Below are 24545 nucleotides of genomic sequence, written 5' to 3' on the forward strand. Positions count from 1 at the left end.
TGATTAGCGCAAAACCCAGTCAAAACTCTGTCCGTTTGTCAAACTTCGGGCCTAAAACCCATTTCAAAACTAAATACAAAACAACAACAACAAAAAAAAACCAAATAAAAAACGAAAAAAAGAAAACGTCCAAAACAAAAAAAGTCCAAAAAAAAAAAAAAAAAAAAAAAAAACGTTTTATCAAAATATTTTCAAACATGTAAATGTAAATATGTAAATTCAATTGGGCTAAGTTAGAGTCAGAGTTCAAACCGGCTATGTCCTAGTCGGAACTCTGTCGAGTCATGAACCCGTCTTCCTTTACATTTTGGGTCTTTTCAAAATTCAAGTCAAGTCCTAAGGCGTCACGCCGTCATTTTGGACCCCCTACGCCAATTCAGTCAGGATCTAAACACTCGAGTCACACGTTCCGAGGCTCAACACACGAGTCTCAATGGGCCTCATATTTGAGTCTAAACTACAACAAGTCTTCTTAACACCTATAAGCAAACCTCGAGTCCAGAATCAACACGTGTCTTCAATTCCGTCAATAAAGTCAATCATATGAAGGTCACTTCGGTCAAAGTCAACACTCGAGTCTAAAATTAAAGTCAAGCACCATGAATTCAAACACGAGAAGTCGCTCACGACATTTCACGAGTTCACAAGTCAAGTCTAGATGTGTCATCTTATCCCTTCCTTTATTTGTTGCCTTAGTATGCGTGATCCCATGTCGAATCAAGTTGTAATGCGCTTCATTTCTATCGAGTAGGAATCCAGCAAGTTCCGTCAATCAGCAAAGTCACGAAGCGGTTCAAGCCACAATCACCATGTCTCTCCAGGACGTTTATGCCATGGTCCTACGAGTTCAAGCTACAGTGGAAAATCTGAGCATTCGCGTCCTCACCCTTGAAAATGGAATGGCGGAAAATAACACACCACCTAGAGAAACCTCTAGTCTAGGTCATCCAAAGCTTACCTCTTGTAATAACCATCGTCCTAGAAAGCCGAAAACAGCCGAAAGGAAACCTGGGAGGCATCAAAGAGTGCTTACTGATTTAGGCATGTCTTATGCCGATGCTTTGAAGAGACTTTCTGCCCAAGGCAAGCTACATCCAATAGGACCGACTCCGGATCCACCTTTAGAGAAACAGATGAACCTCTGGAAGGGCAACAAATACTGCTTATATCACCAAGGTAGAGGCCATGATATTGAAGAGTGTTTTCTCTTGAAACACACCATCCAAGATATGATCGAAGAGGGCAAGCTTCCTAAGCCACCTTCTGTCGGGCAATCCAAGAAGATCGACCCTCTTGGGTCTAATGTCATTAAACATGATGAAGAATCATTCCTAGACTGTTCTCAACTCCTCACTCCTCATGATAGCGAAGAGATCAATGTCCTCGAAGACGAAGATATACAAAATGGAATGCTCATGCTTTCCATGGCCTTCGACAACAAATTTTCTAAAATAGAGGGAGCTATTGATAGCCTAAACTCTCGGCTTTCCAACATAGAGAACCACTTTGCTGAAATGGGTAAGAAGCTTGATGCCCGACCTCTCAAGATGAAAAGTGTCCAGACAAACCCTCAACTTGACAGTCTTAAGGAGAAAGCAATAAGTGGGCAATCCATTCCTAGTTCTTCTCATCCAAGAATCAAAATCGACAAAGGCAATCTCATGGAGCCTTCGAGGTCATTTACAAAGGCTTCCGAAAATAAGGGCACACCTCCTAGGAAATTTACCAACATTGGTATTACATACACCGATGCCCTTCAGAGACTCATGGAGCGACGAATGTTGAAGTCTATAGGACCCACTCCCGAACCCGAAAAGAAATCCAAGTTCTGGGATGGGAATTCCTACTGCGAATACCATAGAGGCAAAGGGCATGATACAGAGAAATGTTACAAATTAAAACATGTCATTCAGGATATGATCGAAAGTGGGAAGTTGTCCCTCTCAACCTTTAGCCCACAAGGCAACCTCGATAATCCTCCTGGATATACCATTTATCAAGAAACTCTTCTTGACTGTTATCCTTCCAGTGTTCCCAATAATGAGGACGGGGTGCTCAAATGGGTGAATGCTCAAAGTCAGATGCCGAAGCCAGTTGCTGGAAGAGAAAATATTCAAGCGTGGGCCGATGATTACGAGTCTAGGCCTAAGATCGCGTCAAAGTCCGGGTCCGAGTCCGAGTCTTAGGCTTTCTTTCCCTATTTGTTCTAGTATCTTTCTTCGTGTCCATTTTCATTCCTAGTGACAACCTGGGGGCTGTCCCACGAGTCACGTGTCTTCTCGAGTCTATGTTAAACATTTATTATCCATTTCAATAAAAATACAATTTTCACTCCATATATTCTATCATATCTCTTCCTCTACCCTTTTCCTGTGACAACAAGAATTGGTTTGAGACATTTTTTAAAATAACAACAACAACACATGACAGTAAATGTGAGTGAACTTAAATGATGTTCCATTCTAAGTTGTAGAGGACCTGAAACTCCGTGTTCTTTCCTTACCTATTCCATGTCTGGCAATAGAAACCACAATATAACCCAAGTTTAGCACGAGCCTATCTCTAGAGATTCTAGGACGAATCCAGACCATCACCCTTGTTAACGATCCATGACGGAAGGCAAGCTTATTCCCCACAATAAACAACCCATGTTACTAAAGACCAACCCCTTTCACATCAAAAGGTGCTAGTCTGACCCAAATACATGGTAGCAAACAAATCCAAGACGATACGAGCCATGGTCAAAGACAAAGGCTCACTCAAGAGAAATGACCCAAGATCAATATCCAAGACAAAAGAGTCAAAAGAAGAAGGCTCAATCAAGCAAGTCAAGTCAATATCCAAAGACAATGTTATCTTCAAAAAAAAAAAACCCGAATCAAGAATCTGAGCAAAATCCAAGATATACTCTACACCAAGAATCTGAGTCTGAATCAAGAACAATGCTGGACGAAATACCGCTGAAGTCTATATAGAATCAAGACATCAATGAAGATGGTTAGCTAGCACCCTCACTTAGCCTTTCATACATCACACACCCTAAGTCCTTCTCGAGACCGTTACAGGGAGATGGTTAGGAATTTTGAGAATCCTCTCAAGCTCGTCAAGCATACCCATCCTTTAGGGCCAAGACATGGAAATTTGAACCCACGTCATTTTAACCTACCTTTATGTGCTCAGGCTACATCAAGCCAAGAGACCCCATTTACGAGCCACATTACAAGCCATAACCCCATTAAGCCTTAACACCACAAAATCAAGCTCCAGATATTTGTTTCATCAAAGCCTCTTATTACCAAGCTCCACATTCCAAATATCCAATCCAGTTTCACCTTGACCCCAGACACGGAGTCTTCAATACTTTGCTACCCAGAACGGGACATACCCATATTCATCCTTAGGGTCCACTTTAGGTGTGCTCATGCGACAAGGAAATTTTTACAAAATTAATTATACCTCTTTGGTCTATGATCAGAGGGAGTTATCTCAAATCGATCCTTCGAGTCACCAAAGGAATATTACCCTTGTGACCCCTGCACTTTAAGGTCCTAACAACTTAGCTTAGGCACACACTTGAACTACGATCTGGTTTGATTTTACCTCTTTAGGTGGATACGTAGGCAGTCCTTTCTTACACAAGAAGGATACAACCACAATACCCAAATAAAATTAACCAAACCTCAGAACTACGATCTGGTTTGATTTCACTTCACGTGAATACGTAGGCAGTCCTCAAGGACACAACCCAACTCAACCACCAAACTTTCAACCTCAAATACCAGCCCTTTCCATTTCCCAACCTTCCAGCCTCAATTAACATCTCTTTCACAACCAGCACCTCTATACTGGGGGCTCCTTATTGTCGCCCAGCCTCTTTTTTACCAAAGTCCAGAGTCATATTCTCATCCTGGGGGCTTCTCTTCCAAGATGCCACCCTTCCTTTATTCCTCTAAGTCTAGCTAGTACTCGGTCCAGGCGATGATAAGGTCTTAGATCGATTCTCCAAGTTATCATGCCTCAAGAGGGGTCTCTTTTACAGCAAGTGGCAGCAAAAGATGTCCTAGTAGACAGATGATCCATGGCTCATGCCTTGCCTTTATATGCCTTCATCCTTCTTGCAATTCTTCTACCTTTGGAACTGATACGCATTGTCACCCACACTTGGCTAGAGGTTGCGCACACTTAAACACAGTCTGTCAAAGTTATCCCTGTGTCGCGTCAAATCTAAGTTAGTGTCGCGTCAGTCAAACCTAAGTCTACATTTCGCGTCACGTCCATATAAGGTCTGTGTCATGACAAGCCCTATGTCTAAAGCCCATTGAATATGCATAACGCATTACAAACGACAAATTTCCTTTACACAAGTTTTAAACAACTTTTATAAAGAAACGACTTGTGCAAAACCTATGTGTCTCCTCATTCGACGTCCATGCGATAATTGCTTACGTGCATATATTAGATTGCATTCTTGTGTGGCTACTAACCATGCAGGTAGGAATCAGAAGCAGTATTTTGCAGTATTGCTCAGATCCCTTTATCCAGCGCAGCAGTATTTTGTAGTATTGCTCAAATCCTTTTCCCCAGCGCAGCAGTATTTTGCAGTATTGCTCACTCAAGATTTCTTCCATGGCGATCAAGATGTTCCTAATCGTCAATATATTCCCCAACAAGAGTTCGCTTGAGACCGACGCAAGCAGATTCAACCTCAAGTTTTTGCCAGAGTTCGCTTGAGACCGACGCAAGCAGATTCAACCTCAAGTTTTTTGCCAGAGTTCGCTTGAGACCAACGCAGGCAGATTCCCCAGCAATTTCTACCGACGTCCTGCTACCCTCAATATTTCTTGTTTCCCCGCGGAGTTCGGCAAAGATGTCGTTCTCCGAAAGTTCCCAAACCAAAGCCTCCTTCCTTAGGTTCGTAAACCCAAAGTTAGGATTCTTACCCCTAGATTCTTAGATCCCAAAATGGCCTCCTTTAGGATCATAAACCTTTAAGCTCCCACACCAACATCCTTAGGTTCATAAACCCACAAATCCTTTTGGAGTTCTCATACCTCAGAAAGCTTAAACGCACGTGTTTAAAACAAGAATTAGTAAACCATTAGTTCCTAAACTTAACCCTAGGATCCCAATTCCTCTTAGGTTCATAAGCCTTTAAGTTCCCATACCAGCATGTCCTTTCCTTTTAGGTTCATATACCCAGGTTCACACACATAGCTTTTTTTAAGTTCCCAAACGCCCTAGAGTTCATACACTATTCCTTTAGGATCACGTTATACCTTCTAGGATCATATTCCTTTAGGATCATCCCTTCCTTAGAGTTCCTACACTCAAACATTGGTTACCCCTTAAGTTGAACTTACTTTAGGCCTCCTTCCCGTCAATGCTTTCCTTTAGGGCCCCATACCCTAGCACAATCCTTATATATCCTTTAGGTCTTACCCTTAGCTCCCATGCTCACCCTTAGCTCCTACGCACCTCCGGAAGCATCTCGAGAAAGAAGTCTCAGGTATGGTCTCTTCTTATGGCTGGCGAGCCTCCTTACGTAGTCTAATGGACTTTAAACGACCATCCCCGATAGTCGACAGACTCTAAAATGTTCCCGACGATAGGTCCTTGGCTCAGACCCCTTGAGCCGCCTCGCGTCGCCATAGTCGTCAGGTTGTAATCTTCGATTGACCTGATGGCTATACTTTGACTTTCGCCTTGTCCAAGCCTCAGTCAAAGTGGGGGCTCTGTAGACACCTCGTTTCTGCACCCCTCGCAAACCACCCGGTGATGATTGGGCCGCATGTTTGGTACGCGGAACGATTTGTGACAGTTCGTAAGATTATCGTCAAGTGATTGCTCAAATATTAAAGTCTACCTCTTAATTGTCATCTACGTGCCGATACGGTCGTTTTGACAGTAATTAGAGTACATTTGGAGTCCGGGTCAAAAACCGTCTTCATTTCCTAAAACCGTCGAATCCCGAGTCAAAGCGATGTGCTTGTCTACCTAAGGTTAGGATGTCACAAAATGTTGAGATTATATCTCATTTTGAGTCCCATGTCACTTCATTAGGCTAAACTAAAAGTTTACATTAAAAAATGTGCATTTCATTTAGTTAAAATGATAACCTGACCTTTGGGCCCGTTTTACGAGGTCATAACTACTTTTATGGGTCAGGCCTATTTCACATAAAGTTCTAGATCTTTCTTTTAGCTTTCCAACGCCACTGAAATCACCTTAATCCGAGTCTTGTAGAGAAAGTTATGCCTAAAATACGACAGGCTGTCAAACGCGTTTTCTACGCGCAGAGAAACCTACCCGGGAAAGGACGCAGCAAGTGCTGCGCCTCTTCCAAGGGACGCAGCTCTGCTGCGCCTTTTCCCAGGGCTTTCTTTTTGTCCAAGTTTCCGTGTTTTAACCTAAGTCGGTTGTTTCCGGATCTTTCCTTCCGTATCCAACTCTTACCCTAATTCCGTCGTGTGATTAGTATAAATAGGAGCCTTCGTTCCTCATATTTCTCACGCGAGTGTCCGCCCTTCTCTTCTCCCTTTGCATTCTAGACTTTGTTCTTACTAATTGGCGCCTACGTGCTTGGACTTCCGACCACGTAAGCTCGGATCCTTCCGGGTACCAGCCTCTCCGTTGCATGACCGACCAATTTGACCAACTACACCAATAATCAATCTAATTAATCAACTCAATCGTTTTCCTCTTACGAGGGCACTCTCTTTGCATTCGCGTCGAGCATCACTAATCGATATTCTTAGTACATCTCGTTCCGTCAACATGTAAGTCTGAGGGTGTATAATTTCTCTTTATTTATTGTATTTTATTTATCGTATCATCATGTAAGATTTATGTCGAAAACACCATTAAAACCGATTTCTAAAACCGTCTTTCAAACTCTTTTTTACGGATTTTCGTAGATCGACAACGAGAAAAGACGCAAAGAATCTCTTGCGCCTCTTGAAGGAGAGCAGTTCTGCTGCGCCTCTTCGTGAGGCCGCGCAGATTCTCGCTTCTTTTCTTCTTCCTCCGTCCTCTGTAATTTGTTCCTGTTTTACTTATTTTCGTTGTTCTTCAATTCGTTCACCATGATAGTTTAATAATCACATGTATAATTTATTCATCATTAATATGTTTAATTCGTTTAAATCCGACTTAAATCCCAAGTAATCCATATTTGCGGGTTTTCGTCATTAATATTCAAATCCGGGTTTTAGAGATTCAATTTCATCCATATTGAGTTTCTGGAATTCATCCTTTGATATATTTGCGTCCATATTCATTGTTAATTCGTCATTAATTCATCATGTTTAGTTTGTTCTATTCACCGATGTCATTAATTAATCATTCATTAACATCGCCCCTTCATGTAATTAATCCGTTTGCATTCGCCTCATTCATGTTTACTGTTTTTATGACCCATTCATATGTCAAATAACCTATTAATCACTTCATCCGAATAATTTAATTGATCAATCCGTAAATTACCAATTAACATTAACGATTTGCGATTCGGCTTCCTGACCGAGAACTCACCCTTGGAACAGACCTTTGACAAGAATGCGCTGCGCCTCTTCAGTAGGGCGCGATCTCTATTGCGCTTTGTTCGAGATGAGTTCGTCCCGAACTCCTTTTCTGCCTTGACGTAGTTTAATTAGCTTACGTAATTAACTAACTATTATCCGTAATATCGCTAAATCCTGTTCGTATTTTATTCTTTTATTCTTTTTTCCCAAATTATCCGTTTTAAAGGTATTTTCGACATAAACCGCCTGTTCCAATGTAATTATTGTAATTGTCATTATTGTAATTTATCGTTATTGTATTTCTTTTATCATTTGTATGTTTTCACATGTAAATCAACATTAAATCCTACTTCGACCCAGTTGTATGCTAATTAATTGTCAACCGACTTAGTCTAATCTTCACATGCTAGGATTAAAACTTGGATGTTGCATTGCATGCATACAACCGACGATATATCAAGTACGAATAACTTCCCTAATCATTAGTAGAGGCCGCTATCGAGGCGGGCGGGATTAGGTGTTCGATCAAAAGAGCTTCCTAATACGTACCCTCACCCCTTACTCCAGATCTCCGTGAGCACCCGTGTTCATTGGCATCCACGAGAGTCATTCTAGACATAGAATGCTAAGGGTAACGATTGCTTAGTGTTCATGTCACTACTTTGTGTCTTGACATGACACGAGGTATTCGAACGGTTCCAATTTCCCATAAAAATTGGTGGCGACTCCATACAAAATGCTAACGCTTGTTTCGTTTCTCACCAAGCGCCCCCGTGGGCGGCCCGCTGTCCACACAACTATAGACTACTAGCTAGTAAGGACATGCTCTTGTATGCTGGACAATAACCAGCTTAGCTTTGTACTTAACACACCAACCGTGTACTCTTCACTTTAATGCATTTAATGGAAATCTCAAAAAATCTAATGCTCAATCTCTCTTTATGTCTTCTACATCTTATGAGGTATTAAAATCAACATCACCCGTTACTGAGATTTGCACACTTGGTTCCAACATTTGGAGGGAACTACAAAATGTTCCCAGCTCTTTTTGGGATAATGAGTATATTTGTTGTCAAGGGAATCCGTTTTGGATGGAGGACTCCGATCTACATTTTTTTGATCTTGTTTCTGAAAAATTTCATGTTATTCCTAGCCCTCCAGGACTCGATCGTGTTCATTTGGACTATGATCGTAATACCTGCTACAATTTCATGAGAGGTATGCATTTATGATTCAACCAACGTAATAAGGGTACCAAAAATAGTAGTTCTTGACATTGGGGTTATCACCAAGAACTTTACATCCCATGTCGTGGCTAAAGACGTTGGTTAAAAGTATTATAGAAACATAATAAGGGTACCAAAAATTGTAATATGCAAGCTCTTAATAATAAGCGAGATAATGTCACTCACAAGTCCTTAATTAAATACACGAACAAAAGGTGTAAAATAAAAATATAAACCACATATTCATTTAAACGTCTCGCTATTATGTGTTGATAACTTGAGCATGATTCATAATATGAGTGATAAATAATTAAATGTCTTTTTTTTCATATTAGCAGTCGCGTAAATGCGGAGTCTGGTTGTCATGAGCTTATTGATTGAGGATTTGGGATGTTGTAGACTTGTAGCCAATATAACTATTAATAAATTTGGTCCAATGTTGTTTTTATATGCTTGCTTTCTGGGATGTGCTATTTTATTGGATTACGATAACTTGTTATTATGGGCCAGAAAGACTGGAACGGGAAAATATGAGGTTGTTTCCGTTTTATTATTATATTGCATAGTTTATGGGTTAGGTAATTGTTAGGGTGTAAACCCTTGTCCCACATCGGTAGAATAAAGATGGAAGATCATCTTTATAAGTGTCTACAAAATATAATAGTACGAGACCTTTTGGGAAGGAGCCCAAGAGTAAATCCATGAGGGCTTGACCCAAAGCGGACAATATCGTACTATTATGGACGGTGGACATAGGACCAAAACGGGGATATTCACGCTTCCGTACAACAAGTGGTATCAAAGCCCAAGGTGATTTTGGGTAAGGTGTTTAAATACACCTTTTGCATAACTTATGGGGCCTAATTGCTACAATCAAAACCTAAAGGGCTTAATCTCACAATTAGCCAATGTAATGGGACTCCATTGCCACTTTCGCGCGCTTGAATTAAAATCATGAAAGTTGTGATTTCACAATTGATTGGTGAAGGGGTTAATTATCACTTTCGCGAAATTTAAAGTGATTGGGTAAGTTTTCATTTTGACTTCACTTGCGAACTAAAAATAAAGATAGAAAGTTTATCTTTTAAGTTGCTTTTGGTATTTTAAATGAAGCCGTCTTAATTGTCTGTCTTAACACACGCAATTACTCGATAAGTCGAGACTGGCATGATATAAGAAGACGGTTTAGTGACTTAGTGAGCGAGTATCCTTTACTCGATCACATTCCAAAACCAAAGAATAGCAACATCTAGCTCCAATGAAAACGGGAATTTTCACTACTCCGTACTGCTTAACCGCTAAACTTCTATGGAGAATATAGAATCTCGATTCTTCATAATCTTAATACAAATTCAATATTGACAATCAAGCAAATCAAGTACTCCAAAGCATGTTAATTTATCAAGTAATGACTAATAATGTTCTGAATAGTGTATCAGGGTGACAGTATGAACTATAAATCTCCAAAGTGAGCCGCAACTTACACAATACCAGCACAAACTGTGTTCAGGAACATTATTGCCATTGCAAACGGACTACTGTAACTTCTAAATCCTCGCGTCTCACGTTTACATAAAAAACAATGCCAACACCAATTCATACAAAGAAGATCAGAAGAGACGAAACTGTAACTAACAACCACATCAAAGTCAAAAGAACAGTAAACATCAATACATCGACTAGCAAACGACTGCTGAAATTGTTCGTCTTTAATTCATCTGCAGTTTCTCATCAGGGCTGAACATCTTATTGCAATATTCAAAACAACACCTTTATTTGTGCTCCCCTTTAGACTGAACCATATGCACCTGTTTACAACCCGTCACCATGAAATACCACGCACACGAATAGAACCAGCACAACACACCAACCAAACTTGAGGCACGCCAGAGGGTTTGCTTTACAAATAGATCAATCTTCGCTAAAACCAACACCTTTATTAGAAATCCTCCTGGTCTTTGGAGTCTCTAATAGTATTCGTTGTCCTCCTGGTTTTACGAGAATGATGTCTCGAAAACAAAACAATCAATCCTCATTAATTTCTTCATCATCTCTCTCAAACTCCACCTCTTTGGAGTTGCTAACAGGATTGATTTTCGCAAGGAAGTGGTTGAGGTCGTCAAATGGCAGCATTGAATACTCTTTTTCCTCGTATTCAATTTGAGTTAATTTAGGTGCCACTAAACGTCTGAGTGAGAATTCGTGGAGTTTAGGACATTTAGAGATTTCCACAACCTCCAGAGAAAGTAATTGTAGATCACCATCATGATTTCGGTCTCCTCGGAAAAAGCACTGCATGTTGGGACAGTAATGAAGCTTCACCTCTCTTAATTTGGGTGCTGTTAGAGACCCGGTTGAAATGGACTTTAATTTAAAGCAGTTCTGAAAGGACACCTTTTGCAAAGACGGCAACTCGATTGCATCCTCTGGATTACCTACCAATAAGTGTTGCAGGTTCTTACAATTGTCGATGGACACGTCCTGTAATCTGGGAGCTAAAATTGAGCCTTGCCAAAAGTGTTCCAGATTGACACAGTAAGTGATTACAAGTGTTTCAAGGGATGGAAGAATTAGGGCAGCTTCGTTTTTCGGCATGGAAGAAATGCCTATAAAAGATTCCAAATTGTATAATTCTAACTTCTTGAGACTAGGGAGCTTGATTTGCGAATCAACGTTGAACACAAGTGCTTCCATGTTGGAACAACCGATAATTGACAGAAATTGAAGTTGGTGTAATGAAGCAAGGACATGAGCTGAAATTAAATAATTCCACTTCAATCCAGCCAAAAAGAGGTAAGCAATACCCTTAAAGAGATGCAGAGGTATGAGATTCAGTGATGGCAAGAAATTCAACGTTAATGTTTTAACCTGCCCGCAAAATGACGCCAAAGCACCATTAGCACTGTCCTCTTTTTCGAACAATTCCTCCAATGACTTGCTACTCTCAACCTTTAATTCTTCTAAATTTGGCAGATGTGAATATATCCATACAAACCGACCCTTCTCCCCTAACTCTGATGATGAAAATGCAACTTTGTCACCATCAAAATCAGTGAGTGTAAGGGAAAAGAGATTCTTCAAGACTATGCTTGGGATCTGTCGCAGCCCTACTGAACTGCCAAGCACCAGTTGTCTTAACATCGGAGCAGGATTTGACTTCGTCGTAAACGATTGCTTATCCCACAGTCCCCTCACTTCATCATTCACACTTATCACTTTTAGCTCTTCCAGACATGGAAAATCAATCTACATTTAGAGTAATTCCGTTAGCTAATAAACTATGAAGTACATGTACATGTAAACAATGGTTGACAGATGTCTGGTTACCTTTTCATTAAACAAGGCTGAAGAATTTTCTAACTTGGCAAACATTTTCATGCTAAAAAGGTCATCCAAAATCAACGTTTTTAATTTTGGGAACTCGAGTTTGGATCGTCCTCCGTAGACACTCTCAAGAATGTCCAACCTTTCTAGCGCCAAGGACTTCAACTGGGAAAATACGATACTCTGTTCATCAGGCTCCGATTCTTCTATTTCTTCATGAGATATGACTTCATGCATCTCATTACAGTCTCTTATACGTAGGTTTTCAAGTTGTACAAGATTAGAAAATACAGAAGGTGAACCGACATTCGACAACTTTTTACAGCTGATAATTTCTATATTCTTCAAATTCTGAAATCCAGGTGTATGAATTTCCTTGTTCCACAATTTACCAACACTGTCGCAGTGTACCAATTTAAACAATTCCAAGGATGGTAATCCAATCTGCAATATTTAAAAGATACTCCCTCCAATTCGCTATAATGTTCCCTGTTTCCCAAAACGGATTATTCAGGTAATGTTCCCCTTTCCTTTTTTAGTAACTTTTTTCTCTTATTTTATTCATTTCTCTCTCCTATAATCAAACCCCACATAACTTTTTTACTCCTATTTTATTACTTTTCTTACTATTTTGGCCCCACAACTCATTATTTAACTCATATTAATTCATCTCTCTCTCCTAACATCAACCCCACCAATGTCCTTTATTCATTTTTAATAGTATTTCTTAAGTATCGTGCCAAAAGCAAATGGGAACAATATAACGAATTGGAGGGAGTACATGTTAGGCTCTAAAAGTCATCCATTTATGCATATGAAATGCTATCGAAATCAAAAGTAGCAAAATAATGAATGGTAGAATTTTTTGTGGAGTAAATATGGAAAACAAATGAGGGTGATAGAGTATATTTTAATTATACAATATGAAGGGACACGGTGAAGAGTAAATATATAATTTCTCACGTATCAATAAGGCAATTTAGAAAGGAAACAAATAATTTAAGTAAAAACATATCTTCCTATCAAAGAAAGTTGACAATTAATTGGGGGGAGAAAAAACGAAAAGATGACTATTTAAATGGGGTAAAGGGAGTCTGAAAAACAAAGAACATACCTTCCCACCAAAAAAAAGGGTAAAAACGAAAAGATGACTATTTAAATGGGGTAAAGAGAGTCTGAAAAACAAAGAACATACCTTCCCGCCAAAAAAAGGTCGAGGCCTCCGCCAAGCGTCATGGCTATTAGAAAACTCTTTTGGCCCAACCAAACTTAACAAAGAACAAATTTGAACGAGTTTCAATGTTTTTAGAAAAGGTAGCTCCGTAGCCAGTACTTCTTCATCCTCATGGAATATGAACTCGAGCTTTCCACAACGAAACATATGTATCTCTTTCACATTACGTGGGACAAGAGGTAGTCCATACAGTAACTTATCCAAATGAAATAGTTTAATAGTTTGTAGGTTAAAAAATGATCGTGGTGAAACATCGGCATTACACACCATCTCTAAACTCATTAATGTGTCAAGTTTTAGTGATTGGAGATACGGAAAAACTATCTCTACACTCATTGATGAGTGAAGTGTTAGTGATTGGAGACATGGAAAAACTAACATGTTATTCAACGTGCGTCCATCGACGATGCATTTGACATCATGACACATAAAAAGGTGAAGAGCTGTTAGGCTTCTAAACCCCTCTTGGTCCAACAGTGGGACAACATTTTCAAAATTTCTACTTTCCACAATCTTTATATAATCAGCTTTCTTAAGCAATAGCTTGAGACAACTCATTTTTAAAATCCCACTCGCGTCAATGTACGCAAGATGTAAGGAACGACAAAAGTTCTGGAAACCCTTTCCAAGAGTGAAGCGGTAATTCCCAAGAGAGATTCTGAATTTATCTAAATTTTTGATAGTTTGGCCATCAAATGGAAGTTCTTCTATATCCACTTCTTTCATCTCAAGTACATTCAAGTAGGGTAGCCTAATATTCACAATACCATTTGCTTCTTCATATTCAGATTTTTGTACGTAAACCGACTGCTTCTTATCATAAATGTAGAGTCCTTCTAATGTGAAAAGTTTTTTTAAGACACTGGTGGGAATTAGTGGTAACTTACTAGATGTACATCCACCCATATCCAGTAACCGAAGTTTGGGTAAGTTCCCAATTTCATTGGGTATGTTTTCCACAAATGATCCACTTAAACTAAGAACAAGAAGATTTACCAACTCACCAACTACTTCAATATTTCCCAACGCACAACCCTCCATGCACAACGTTCTCAGCTTCTTTAATTTACGCATTGATTCTGGTAAACTAGGTTGAAAGTTCATGTTTGAAACAACTAAAACCTTTAGATTCAACATTCCATTGAAGAAGTAGTCATCAAAGTCCCGCCACAGGTCACCTTTCATTATTAGAATTTGAAGCTTACAAACCTCTACTCCACTAAGACGAGAATAATCATTCTTAGACGTCAATGACATAACAGTGTAATTTTTCAAGGTCTCATCATCCAGCCAAAGGGGAATGGCCTCTGCCATGAACTTGTGCTTCGCCTCTACAAGTGAAATCATAAATAATGAACAATTACCTTAGTTTTTTTCCCGTGGGTGGCGCTCTTTGCAATGACTTTCAAGGCTTTAAATATTTTAGACACAAATATGTAGGAGTGGCTCCAACGCAAAAAAAAAGTCGTTAAAAAACAAGCAAAATTCAACATAAACTTTAAAAAGCAAATTCTTCCTTATGTTTGTGAGGAAATAGAATGTTTGGCGTTATTCTATACGACGTACCTTTTGCTGCATATGAAATTGCAAAGTCTCGCACGATATCGTGAATCTTGACATCTCCTTTGACATCACCTTCTAGCAACATTGACGATAGTATGAGTTCATTAGCCCATTTAACCGCTTTGTCCATGGCTTCAGAAAGATTGTTCACATGCCCAAACAAGTTTAAACCCATGCCATATCTCATTAGGTTTTCAATTGATACACTTGACCCAAGGGGGGATAAACAAGCAAGTAAGAAGAACAATCTTTTTTCATCGGGTTGTATAAACTTGTAAGTCATGTTCATGATTGAGAAGGTATGACGATAATCACCACTAATTTGACTTGAAATAGGCTTTTCTAAGTCATCTGCAAGTTTTTCCCAGCTAGACAAATCTTTATCCTTCAGCGAATTGGCTTTTGCGGCAATAGCAAGGGGTAAGCCTCCACACTTGCTTAACAATCTTTCAACCACATTTATATATTCTCTTACGTCAACTTGAAATCCGGCCTGGGGCTTGAAGAGCTGTCTAGATTCATTTGTATTCATCATACTCACTTCAAGTATGTTAACGTCTCGTATGTCCATGACTCTGCAAACCTCTTTGTCTAGCAAAAGCTTACATGTGTATGGAATCCCAACATCATATAAATTCAACTTTTTCCAAACATTGTCCAAGATTAAAAGTATTTTCTTCTCTTTTTCTGAGAGTAGTCGGTTATATAGTCTAGTAGCTCTTTGAGCAACGTCGTCGATATCATGCAAAGGTAGATCAATGGATTCAGCAATGGCGGCTTGAATGCACACAAGATCTGGGGCCTCAGAAAATTCCACCATTACTTTTATGGTGAATGCATCTTTAACACTCTTTAGGACTTCTTTCACCAGTGTTGTTTTGTCTGTTCATAATTGTTGGAAGATATTAATCAAATGAAAACAAGTAATGCAGTCAGCCAATCAATCTTCATTTCCCAACTCAAATGGCTAAATATAACACTCGTATTTTTTACTCTAGTTACGTAGGTTAATCATAAGCACATTAGCTACCATACTACATTAGTCTGAAATCTTTGGCGAGAGTGATATTTTAAGGATATGAATCCTCCGGCCATAAGTTTACTTTCCATTGCTAGTTCTTTGTTTATGCTAAATTGTACTCCGTATTTTTAGTTGATATGATACACCACAAATACTTGTTTAATATGAGATCTCATTTTTATTGTTAAAACGAGTCAAGTATTACTACTTGCATAGATGAGACAAGAATAATATCTAGGGAAAAACAAACGATTGCCCCATCTATCTAAATAGTTTAGTACGAGTATTTGACCAGTATTAGCTACTAAACGGATACCGACTAACTGATAATACACAAGGGCACGGGGCCTCGTAAGATAAAAAATTTTAATCTATCTTCCTACAAAATTTCAAAAATTTATTGGAATTGGCCGAAAACCGCAGATTTACTTGGGATCTGTATTACTTGGGTATGTATTCTCTTAACCGAAAAAATACTCACTTATCTTATATTCTTATCTAAATTTATACGGCATAAAAAAAGAGGGAAATCACTTATCCTTCTCCCCAAAAGAATACTTCTGGGGCTTGCTTGGAATGAGTAATTATTAAGGGAGTAATAGAGCTAAAATGAACTAAAAAATGGAGGGAAGGGATGGGGTTGGAGATAGAAATGGATAGAAATGGGGAAATATAGTGTAATAGTCACTCCATTAAGGGAGTAATTGTTCCCTACCTCTTCCCCCAAGTAATGCATTACCTTCATATGGAGGTAACAATTCCTCCCTCACCTCCTCTTTCCACCCTCCATAACCACCACAAAGCACCAATCTCCTCCTATTTCCTCTTATTTTAGCTCTCATTATTCCTTTAATAATTATTCTCATTCCAAGCAAGCCTTGATGAGTTTCATCTACCTTATTTGTGAAAAACATTTTTCAAAGTTGAAATTGATAAAATTTTATTTGCAAACAGCCATGAGTCCATGACCTAAAAAGGTTACATTCATGGTTAGAATTTAGATATATGAAGTTTTAAGAAAAAAAAAATGTGAGAAATATAAATGTTGAAAATATAATTGATGATTTTGCTTTAAAAATGCCCCAAAAAAAAAAAATTCATAAAAAAACATTATTATTTATTACTCCCACCGATTCAGACAGATGGTAACATAGGGAGAATTGAGTTATTAAAGAAAAGGTGGAAAAGTTAGGGGTAAAGTTGGAATGTTTGGTTGGGACCACATGAAATGAAATGTGTAATTGTGAGTGGGTGAGTGGATGGAAAAGTTGTAAATAGGTAGTGGGTATAAGGGTAAGTTAGTCATTTTTTATGCCAAATAAGGTATGTTACCATTTGTCTGGATCGGAGGGAGTAATTTATATGTTTGGGAGGAAGAGGTAAATATGATTTTTTTTTTTATGCGAAAAGGACCCCAAACTCGTTCCTCGCGTTAGGCCTTAAAATAGTCAAATCTTATCAGACCCTGATGATAAAGCATCTATTGCTATAGGAAAATGCAAATGTCTTTCATTTATATCTATATTATTATGGTATTTTAAGTTTCATTCACAAAACAAAATTACAAATTTTGTACGAAGTCTCATGATATGAGACCACTTAATTATAAACAATACTACCTTTTCAGTTTTCACCCTCTATAAATTATTAAGTACTCCCACTTTTTCTTCTGTTTTCTTCTCATGATCAAGCTTTGCATGTTTTATGATTGCCTCTCAACTTCAAGGGTGAACAACAAAAACATAATTTATCTAATTTGATACCTAATCATCAAAAGTCTTATCATCATATCATATCATACTTCATAATTGCTTTGTTCCATCTAATTATTTTTGTGGAGATTTAGAATAGCCGCCCGTAAACTGGATTGTAGACCTTTTGAGCTAGAATACTACTGTACTACTGCCTTCGTCTTGGTCATTTGTTTATTTATTCTATTTTTAGGTGTCTCATTTATTTGTTTCCCTTTCTAAAGTAGGAACACTTCTAATGGGTAATTAGATCTACTACATCCATTATTGTCTACTTGTAATACCCTAACAATAACCCTCAATGATCCCCTTCTCTTTCCTTGATCTTTCGCGAAAAGCGCGTAAAGGTAAACAAATAGACTGGACGGAGGGAGTAGTTTACTGTATACACATGAAATAAGGGGTTAAAAGACCAATAAGAACACATGTAAATTTCTGATGGATAGGAAATTAGGGACATTTTAACGAAATGCTACGATGAATATTTGCTCAGATTAGGAGGGGAAACAATAGGTTATTTCAAATTGTCGAGAATATTAGTGAACTACCCAAATTACCCCTTCCATCCTAAACATGTCAATTAAGCTATCGACAAATAATTTAAACGAGAAATCGAGACTAACAACTACTCACTCCGTCCCAATCATTTGTTTGCCTTTGATTAAAATAATCTCACAAAGAATAAAAAAGGCAAACAAATGATTGGGACAAAATAAGTAATGTCTAATTGTAAGCCGTTGTCTGGGACAACAACTTTATTCATTTTTACATAAGTCTTAACAGGCAGTAGCAACTATAGAGTGAAGCAAACAGAAAAAAAAAATATAAGAGGTTAAAAACAACAATAAGGGAGCAATTGAAAAGAAATAAATACCTATCCCTCCCATGCCAAGCAGACCCACGGCACAAACTTCGTCATCATTTAGGCGATCCAAAATTTGGTTCAGGATTTTGGTCCTTGAATCCAAGACCACAAGGAATTGTGTAGGAATGGACTTCAAATCTACTGTTCTTATATGCAGAGTAAGTGGTTCTCGTGGGAAGTGTCTTATATAGTCATCTTGTATATGTTTGGCCATGAATTCAGCTGTTTTGCTTGTTTGATAGCGGCCGTGGTAGTCATTACAGAAGGAGATCGAACAATAACAACTCCTGTGTTGTTTAGTGTTGTTCTCCATTTCCTTCAAACCGAGACCCTTGATCAATAGTCCATCAATGACTTCCAACCCTAACTTGATACCCCCAGCTTCGGGCATAACCCTATTAAAGTTGGCATCGTCCATTAATTTTCCAAGAGGGGTAACCAGATTGGCAAGAGGTGTAAACAGCCTCTTAGCAGCTTCTTTAACTTTATTATTACTCCCACTTGCCAAATCTATCTTAGGCTCGCCAACATTGGATTCCTCGTCTTCTTGATTCTGGCATTCTTCATAGTCGCTTACATTCCCAGCTTCCCTGACAATCTCCTCCATCTCTGGATCGTCTTTTATTAGCTTATCTAAGTCCTTACCCTTTAACGTTCTCATGGCTATTAACGTCATCATCTTGTCCTCTTTCATAAGTTTCTTAAACTCCTCAATAGTTTCCTTCATCACTTCGACCACTACTTCAGCCACGTGTTTATAGTCCACTTCCCTTATTTGTCTCATTTCGTCGTCCTCATAATAATGCTCGATCTCTTCCTTGAGCTTCTGCATCACTTTCACCACCACTTCCTGCATCCCACTATCCTTGCTTATACGCCTTTTCAGATGCTCTTTCCCCATCATTTTCACCACATATTTCGCTGTCTCAATATCCTTATACATAAGACCTTTCAACTCTTCATCCTCTGCCAAAATCCGAACATCTTGAAGCCAGCTTGCAGCTTCTCTTGTAATCTCTTCCTGCTGCTCATTCCCCTCCTTCACCTTCTTCTTGATGTCGTCCTTCAAATTGCACACATCATTAAGACTTCTATGAAGTGCAGCAAGATTGTCCTCGCAGCTTCCAATGTAACGCACATACTCTCCAATAGCATCAAACACAAAGGACTTAATCGGCTCCACCACTTTCAAAACAACTCTGCATTCTCCTGCCATTCTCCTGTTTGTTCAAGTGTCTTTTCCTACGAAACCAATACAGATTAATAGCATTATTCATTTTAGTATTTTAGGACAAGAACATAAAATTTTGTTCACGAAGAGTTGTGCTTTAATACTCAGACAAGCCGGCACGACACAAGCCAGAAATAAGGTTAGCAAAACATTAAAGGAAATATGAAGTGAAATTTAAAAAATGATATGCACGTCTTAAAAGAGACCAACTGAGGAACAAAAATAAGAATCATTGTTGAGGAAAAGCAAATGACAAGATTATCTTTAAGACTCACTTACCTTAGGAAAGGTTGTGGAAACAAAGAAGACCGAACAAAGCAATTGGTTTCTCAAGTTCTTGCAACTTATCATGCTGGGCATATTCTTTACTTGTACACCATTTAATTTGAAGTTTTGAACTTGACAACATTATTAAATTGTTCAAGTTGCAGTCATATATTTTTATTTTACTTCACAACAGCACAGTTCTATATGTCGTGCTCACCTCAAAGACGATTACTTTACTTGTAGTTTATTTGTTTGCTGGAGGGTAATTTAAATTTGCTCATTCAGCTCACAATAAATGCTGTCTATCTGTACCTGGAGACATGTTCAGAATACACTCGGTAATACTAGCAGTACCTCCGTCCTATTTATTTATTTATTTACCTTTCATATTCTTTAAGTAGTATATTAATGAACGATAAATAAATGATTGAGACAGAAAAATATCATATTACTAAGGCGGTTGTCATTTCATGATCAGAACAGCACATCAGATAATAGTGTGCTGAACTATGGCCAAACCATAAAGAACAGTACAAACAAATAGATTACCATCTATTTTGACTAATTCTGAAAAGATTATTGGCAGCACACATAATGTCAATATCTAGATTTTAGTATCAATTGGACTATGTCCTTAACTTGTAGACATCGTGGTCACCTCTAGGTGCTTTATTTAGAACTTTTAAACCCAATAGGTGATGGAGATATGTATATGATATAAAATGATGGATTAATAGTTGACTTTTATCTTTGAGTAAGCCTCCTGACTCCTGAGAGAGGGCCTAAATTAATTGAAAAGACATTTCACAATTTAAAAATACTATGGTAACACGGAACACGGATATAGAACCGGTACAAATCATAGTTAAAGAGAAAATGAGAACGCTTATTATGAAAATAAATTCGAAATTAAAGAGTCACTTTGGGTCACAATCAATAATAAAATGGTCAACAAAAACACGTAAAGGGATCTGACAGAACTTTTTTTTGTTTTTAATGTTATTTACCAAATTATTTATCGTTTTAACGCTCATTTGAAACTAATACTCGCCAATAGGCCCACATCACCAACCGAAGGCAAAGCTGCTATTTCTTTACCACCTACAGACACAAAAGAAAAAAATAGGAAAAATAGTGAAGCTGCTATGCGGCTTCACTACATATCACATCTCTCCAATTTTTTTCTATGTAACTGCATTGAAATTAATTTTAAAGCGAACCATAAACAAATTTTCCGAGTTTGCCACTACATTTATATATTAAGCCACGAATAACAGAAATTCGCTTATTTATTTACACCCAATTGAAATATGATCGAACCGCACAGAATCAGAACAGCCTTTCAAACAATCTCATCATTGTACGTTTCAGCTGATATGCACAAGTATCTTTTCTGCTGATTAGAAAACAGAATCCTGATCAGAGTTAAAAACCCCGACTGTGTAGTTTGGTTAATAAAATCTCGGCCTTTATGAGGATTTCTCCTCCCGCGGAAATACTTAAATCATTATTCAGTACTAATTCAACTACAGTTAGCCAGGCGGATGGAAACACTAATGATGCTCAGCAGTTTGATATAGAGACCATAAGAAAGACAACTGGTAACTTCTCCAACGCAAAAAGACTTGGTGAAGATGGATTTGGACCAGTTTGCAGGGTACTAGTAAAGAAAATACTTTCTTACGATATTCTTCCTTGCATTAGTACTGCTTGTATAAAACTCGTAAATATTTTAATTAACATCGACACTTCCATTTAATTTGTTTGGGTAGGGAATGCTTCCCAAAGGACAGGAAATCGCCAAAAAAGGCTATCTGAAGAATCTTCGCAAGTTGACAGAGAATTTAGTAATTTACAAAGAAAGTCAACTTACTAGCCAAGCAGCAGCACAGAAACCTGGTTAGATTGCTGGGATTTTATTTGCAAGGAGAAGAAATTGCTAGTTTATGTGTTCTTACCCAACTTGAGTCTTGGCAGATTCTTATTTGGTAGACTAATTCTCTACACACATTTTATTTCTTTGTTCTCTAAAAATGATAAACACGAGACAAGATCAACTCTAAAAATCAGGAGAAAGGATCTTTCGACTGAATCTCGTGTAAGCTAGTTTTACAGGTTCAAACAACCGCAAGTATTTGGATTGGCAAACACGGTTCAGGATCATTGTGGGAATTGCACGCGGACTATTGTACCTTCACGAAGACTCTTCTCTCACAATTATATACCGGGACCTTAAGACGAGTAATGTCTTGCTAGATAAGGAGATCGACCTAAATATAGCAGACTGTCGGCCTGGCAAGATTAGTTAAGTTAGACCAAACTCAAGCCAATAGGACTACTAAGATAATTGGAATGCTGTAAGTCTAAATGTCAGACCTTTTATAATAAGTAGACCACATCTACATTTCTGATGTTTAGGAGAAACCACAATACTCTCCGAAAGGTCTTGATAAATTTTCAGGATGAAGTGGATACATAGCAGCAGAATACGATATGGCTGTTGTGACAGATGTATACAGTTTGGTGTCCTACTTTTGGAGATTACAAGTGGGCGAAGCAATAACTTGTTCAATCAATCCCTAGGAAGGGGAAGTCTTCTTAGTCGTGTAAGAGAAGTGAAACCATCTATTCATCTCTACTATGCATCTATGCTAATCAACAATGAGGTTAAAATTGTGATTTCATGTCAATTGGATATACTTCACATCTTTCCGACAAGATACAACACTCAAGTATCCTTGTTAGGTCATAAAAAATGTTTGTTCCATGAAATAGCCAAGTCAACCACGCACATGCTCTGTTAACATCATAGGCACCTTTAATCTCTATTTAAATCACAATATGTCTACGGGCTAATGACTTTTTTCGTTTGACATTGTGTCGGAGACTTTGGAATTCAAGTGATGTGATGGAGCTAGTGGATCCAGCATTAAGCATCGATGTCTTGAGAGTTGAAGTTCTGCTATGTATCCAAGTAGCACTATTTTGTGCAAAAGAGGATGCGGCTAGGAGACCAACCACGGCATCGGTGGTCCTCATACTACCAGGTTAGAAAAAGTGTTGCTACAGCGAATCAAAAGGCAATCACTTACCAATTTTAAAACGAAGATACCAATAAGGAAACACATGCTAGCCAACAGAAATAGCAAACTGGGAAACTTTCCTAAGATTCTCACAGGGCAACTCCTACAAAAGCCGAATGCAAATGCAAACTAAATAAAATCAAACAAGAGCAACTAACGGAAAACATACCCCATCACGACAGGAGCTCTCGAGTATTAAGCTTTCTGAAGACTTATAACATCAGACGCAGCAGCAACACAATATCTTGGAGTAGGCCTGTGTGGATTTGTAACACAGGTAAAATAGATTAAGCAGATACTCAAAAATACACATTCAATTGCTTGAAATGTAGTAATGTACTCTACATACTACATTACTACCCCTCCGTCTCAATCATTTGTTTAGCTTTAATTGAAATAATCCTCACAAACAATAAAATAAGTAAGCAAATGAATCATTTGGATGAAAAACACTGTTATTTTGCAAAACTACCACCTATATTGCCTAGCACATATCTAAGCGCACACCGTATATATATCATTTCCGATCATGATTTTACTTAATTTCCGACTCGTGAAGTGAATAAACTAACAAACTCCTTACAAATTCAGTGAAATATCCAAAGGTTGGGAATTTGGCCCGGCAAACAGCTGGTAAAGAAATGACAGCTTAGATCCAATTACTGCAACCTACTAATCAACCCTAATTGTAGAACTATACGATAAAGTGAACAAATTTCCAAAAAAACTAAGGTTTGGCATAAATTTAAGCGGCACCTGGGAAATTAAGCCGATCGAGAACAATCAAAGCTACGTCGTTTCGTTAGGACACAAATGGAAATACCGACGGTAGAGGCGGCGGCGGAACTCCACGTGTCGTCGAAATACAGAGGAGAGAAAAATACGAGTATGAAGATGGGGTGGAGTGTTAGAGAAGAAATTGCAGTAGTAGTAGTTGTCGACATTGTTGGAGTAGAGTAAACCCTAGGAAAGTGAAATAATTTGGGGAAAATTAGTTAAGATAGTTGGACGCCACGTGATTTGCTAACACTCCACCCCCATCTTCATGTCCTCATGAATGACCATTTTACCTTGTCATTTTTTCAGCCTCATTTTTTATTCGTATTTGCTAAATTCCGCGCACCATTTTACTATTTTTCAAATATTTTATCCTATTATTCCATCAGTATCATTCATTTTTAAAAAAATAAAAAATAAAAAATAAAAAATAAAAAACAAACTCAAACCATCTCACCGTCCCGACCATACTCCGACAACCACCCCACCGCCATCCCCGACGACCACCCCGCTCCTTGCAACCGTTACAATGCAGCCCTGCCGTGGTTCCGATCAATCGTTCCTCCCCTTTTAAATTCAATTAAGGCTTGTGTGGTTAAAGAGGGTGGATGTGGTGGTTGTGGGTGATGGGGCGTCGTCGACGGGTGGCTATCGAGGAGAGTGTCGCCAACGATAGTGTTCGC

At 38.4% G+C, this 24545-nt stretch overlaps 1 protein-coding gene across 2 annotated transcripts; it reads right to left on the reverse strand.

Moving 5' to 3' along the window:
• Window positions 1-10167: 10167 nt before the first annotated feature.
• LOC141586532 (uncharacterized) lies at window positions 10168-24131 on the reverse strand. Of its 2 annotated transcripts, XM_074407793.1 has the most exons (8): window positions 23842-24131; window positions 23255-23341; window positions 20220-20314; window positions 18514-19746; window positions 14871-15749; window positions 13266-14635; window positions 12074-12514; window positions 10168-11992 (listed from the first exon to the last, which is right to left on the reverse strand). In XM_074407793.1, the coding sequence occupies exons 4-8, from the start codon at window positions 19718-19720 to the stop codon at window positions 10772-10774; spliced, it is 5118 nt and encodes a 1705-aa protein (XP_074263894.1). In that variant the 5' UTR covers window positions 19721-19746; window positions 20220-20314; window positions 23255-23341; window positions 23842-24131; the 3' UTR covers window positions 10168-10771. The 2 variants fall into 2 exon arrangements, with proteins under 2 accessions (XP_074263894.1, XP_074263893.1); XM_074407792.1 differs by lacking the exon at window positions 20220-20314 and having other exon boundaries at window positions 23842-24130.
• Window positions 24132-24545: the final 414 nt, after the last annotated feature.

This window comes from Silene latifolia, chromosome 6, assembly GCF_048544455.1.
Source record: "Silene latifolia isolate original U9 population chromosome 6, ASM4854445v1, whole genome shotgun sequence".
NCBI lineage: Eukaryota > Viridiplantae > Streptophyta > Magnoliopsida > Caryophyllales > Caryophyllaceae > Silene > Silene latifolia.

What these genes read in the sequence shown, in the direction of transcription:
- LOC141586532 (XM_074407793.1), bottom strand. Translation starts at nt 19,720, where the DNA reads ATGGCAGGAGAATGCAGAGTTGTTTTGAAAGTGGTGGAGCCGATTAAG. An exon ending in AATTTCATATGCAGCAAAAG is followed by an intron (nt 14,636 to 14,870) that starts GTACGTCGTATA and finishes TTTCACTTGTAG; the next exon opens with AGGCGAAGCACAAGTTCATG. An exon ending in CAGCCTTGTTTAATGAAAAG is followed by an intron (nt 11,993 to 12,073) that starts GTAACCAGACAT and finishes CTCTAAATGTAG; the next exon opens with ATTGATTTTCCATGTCTGGA.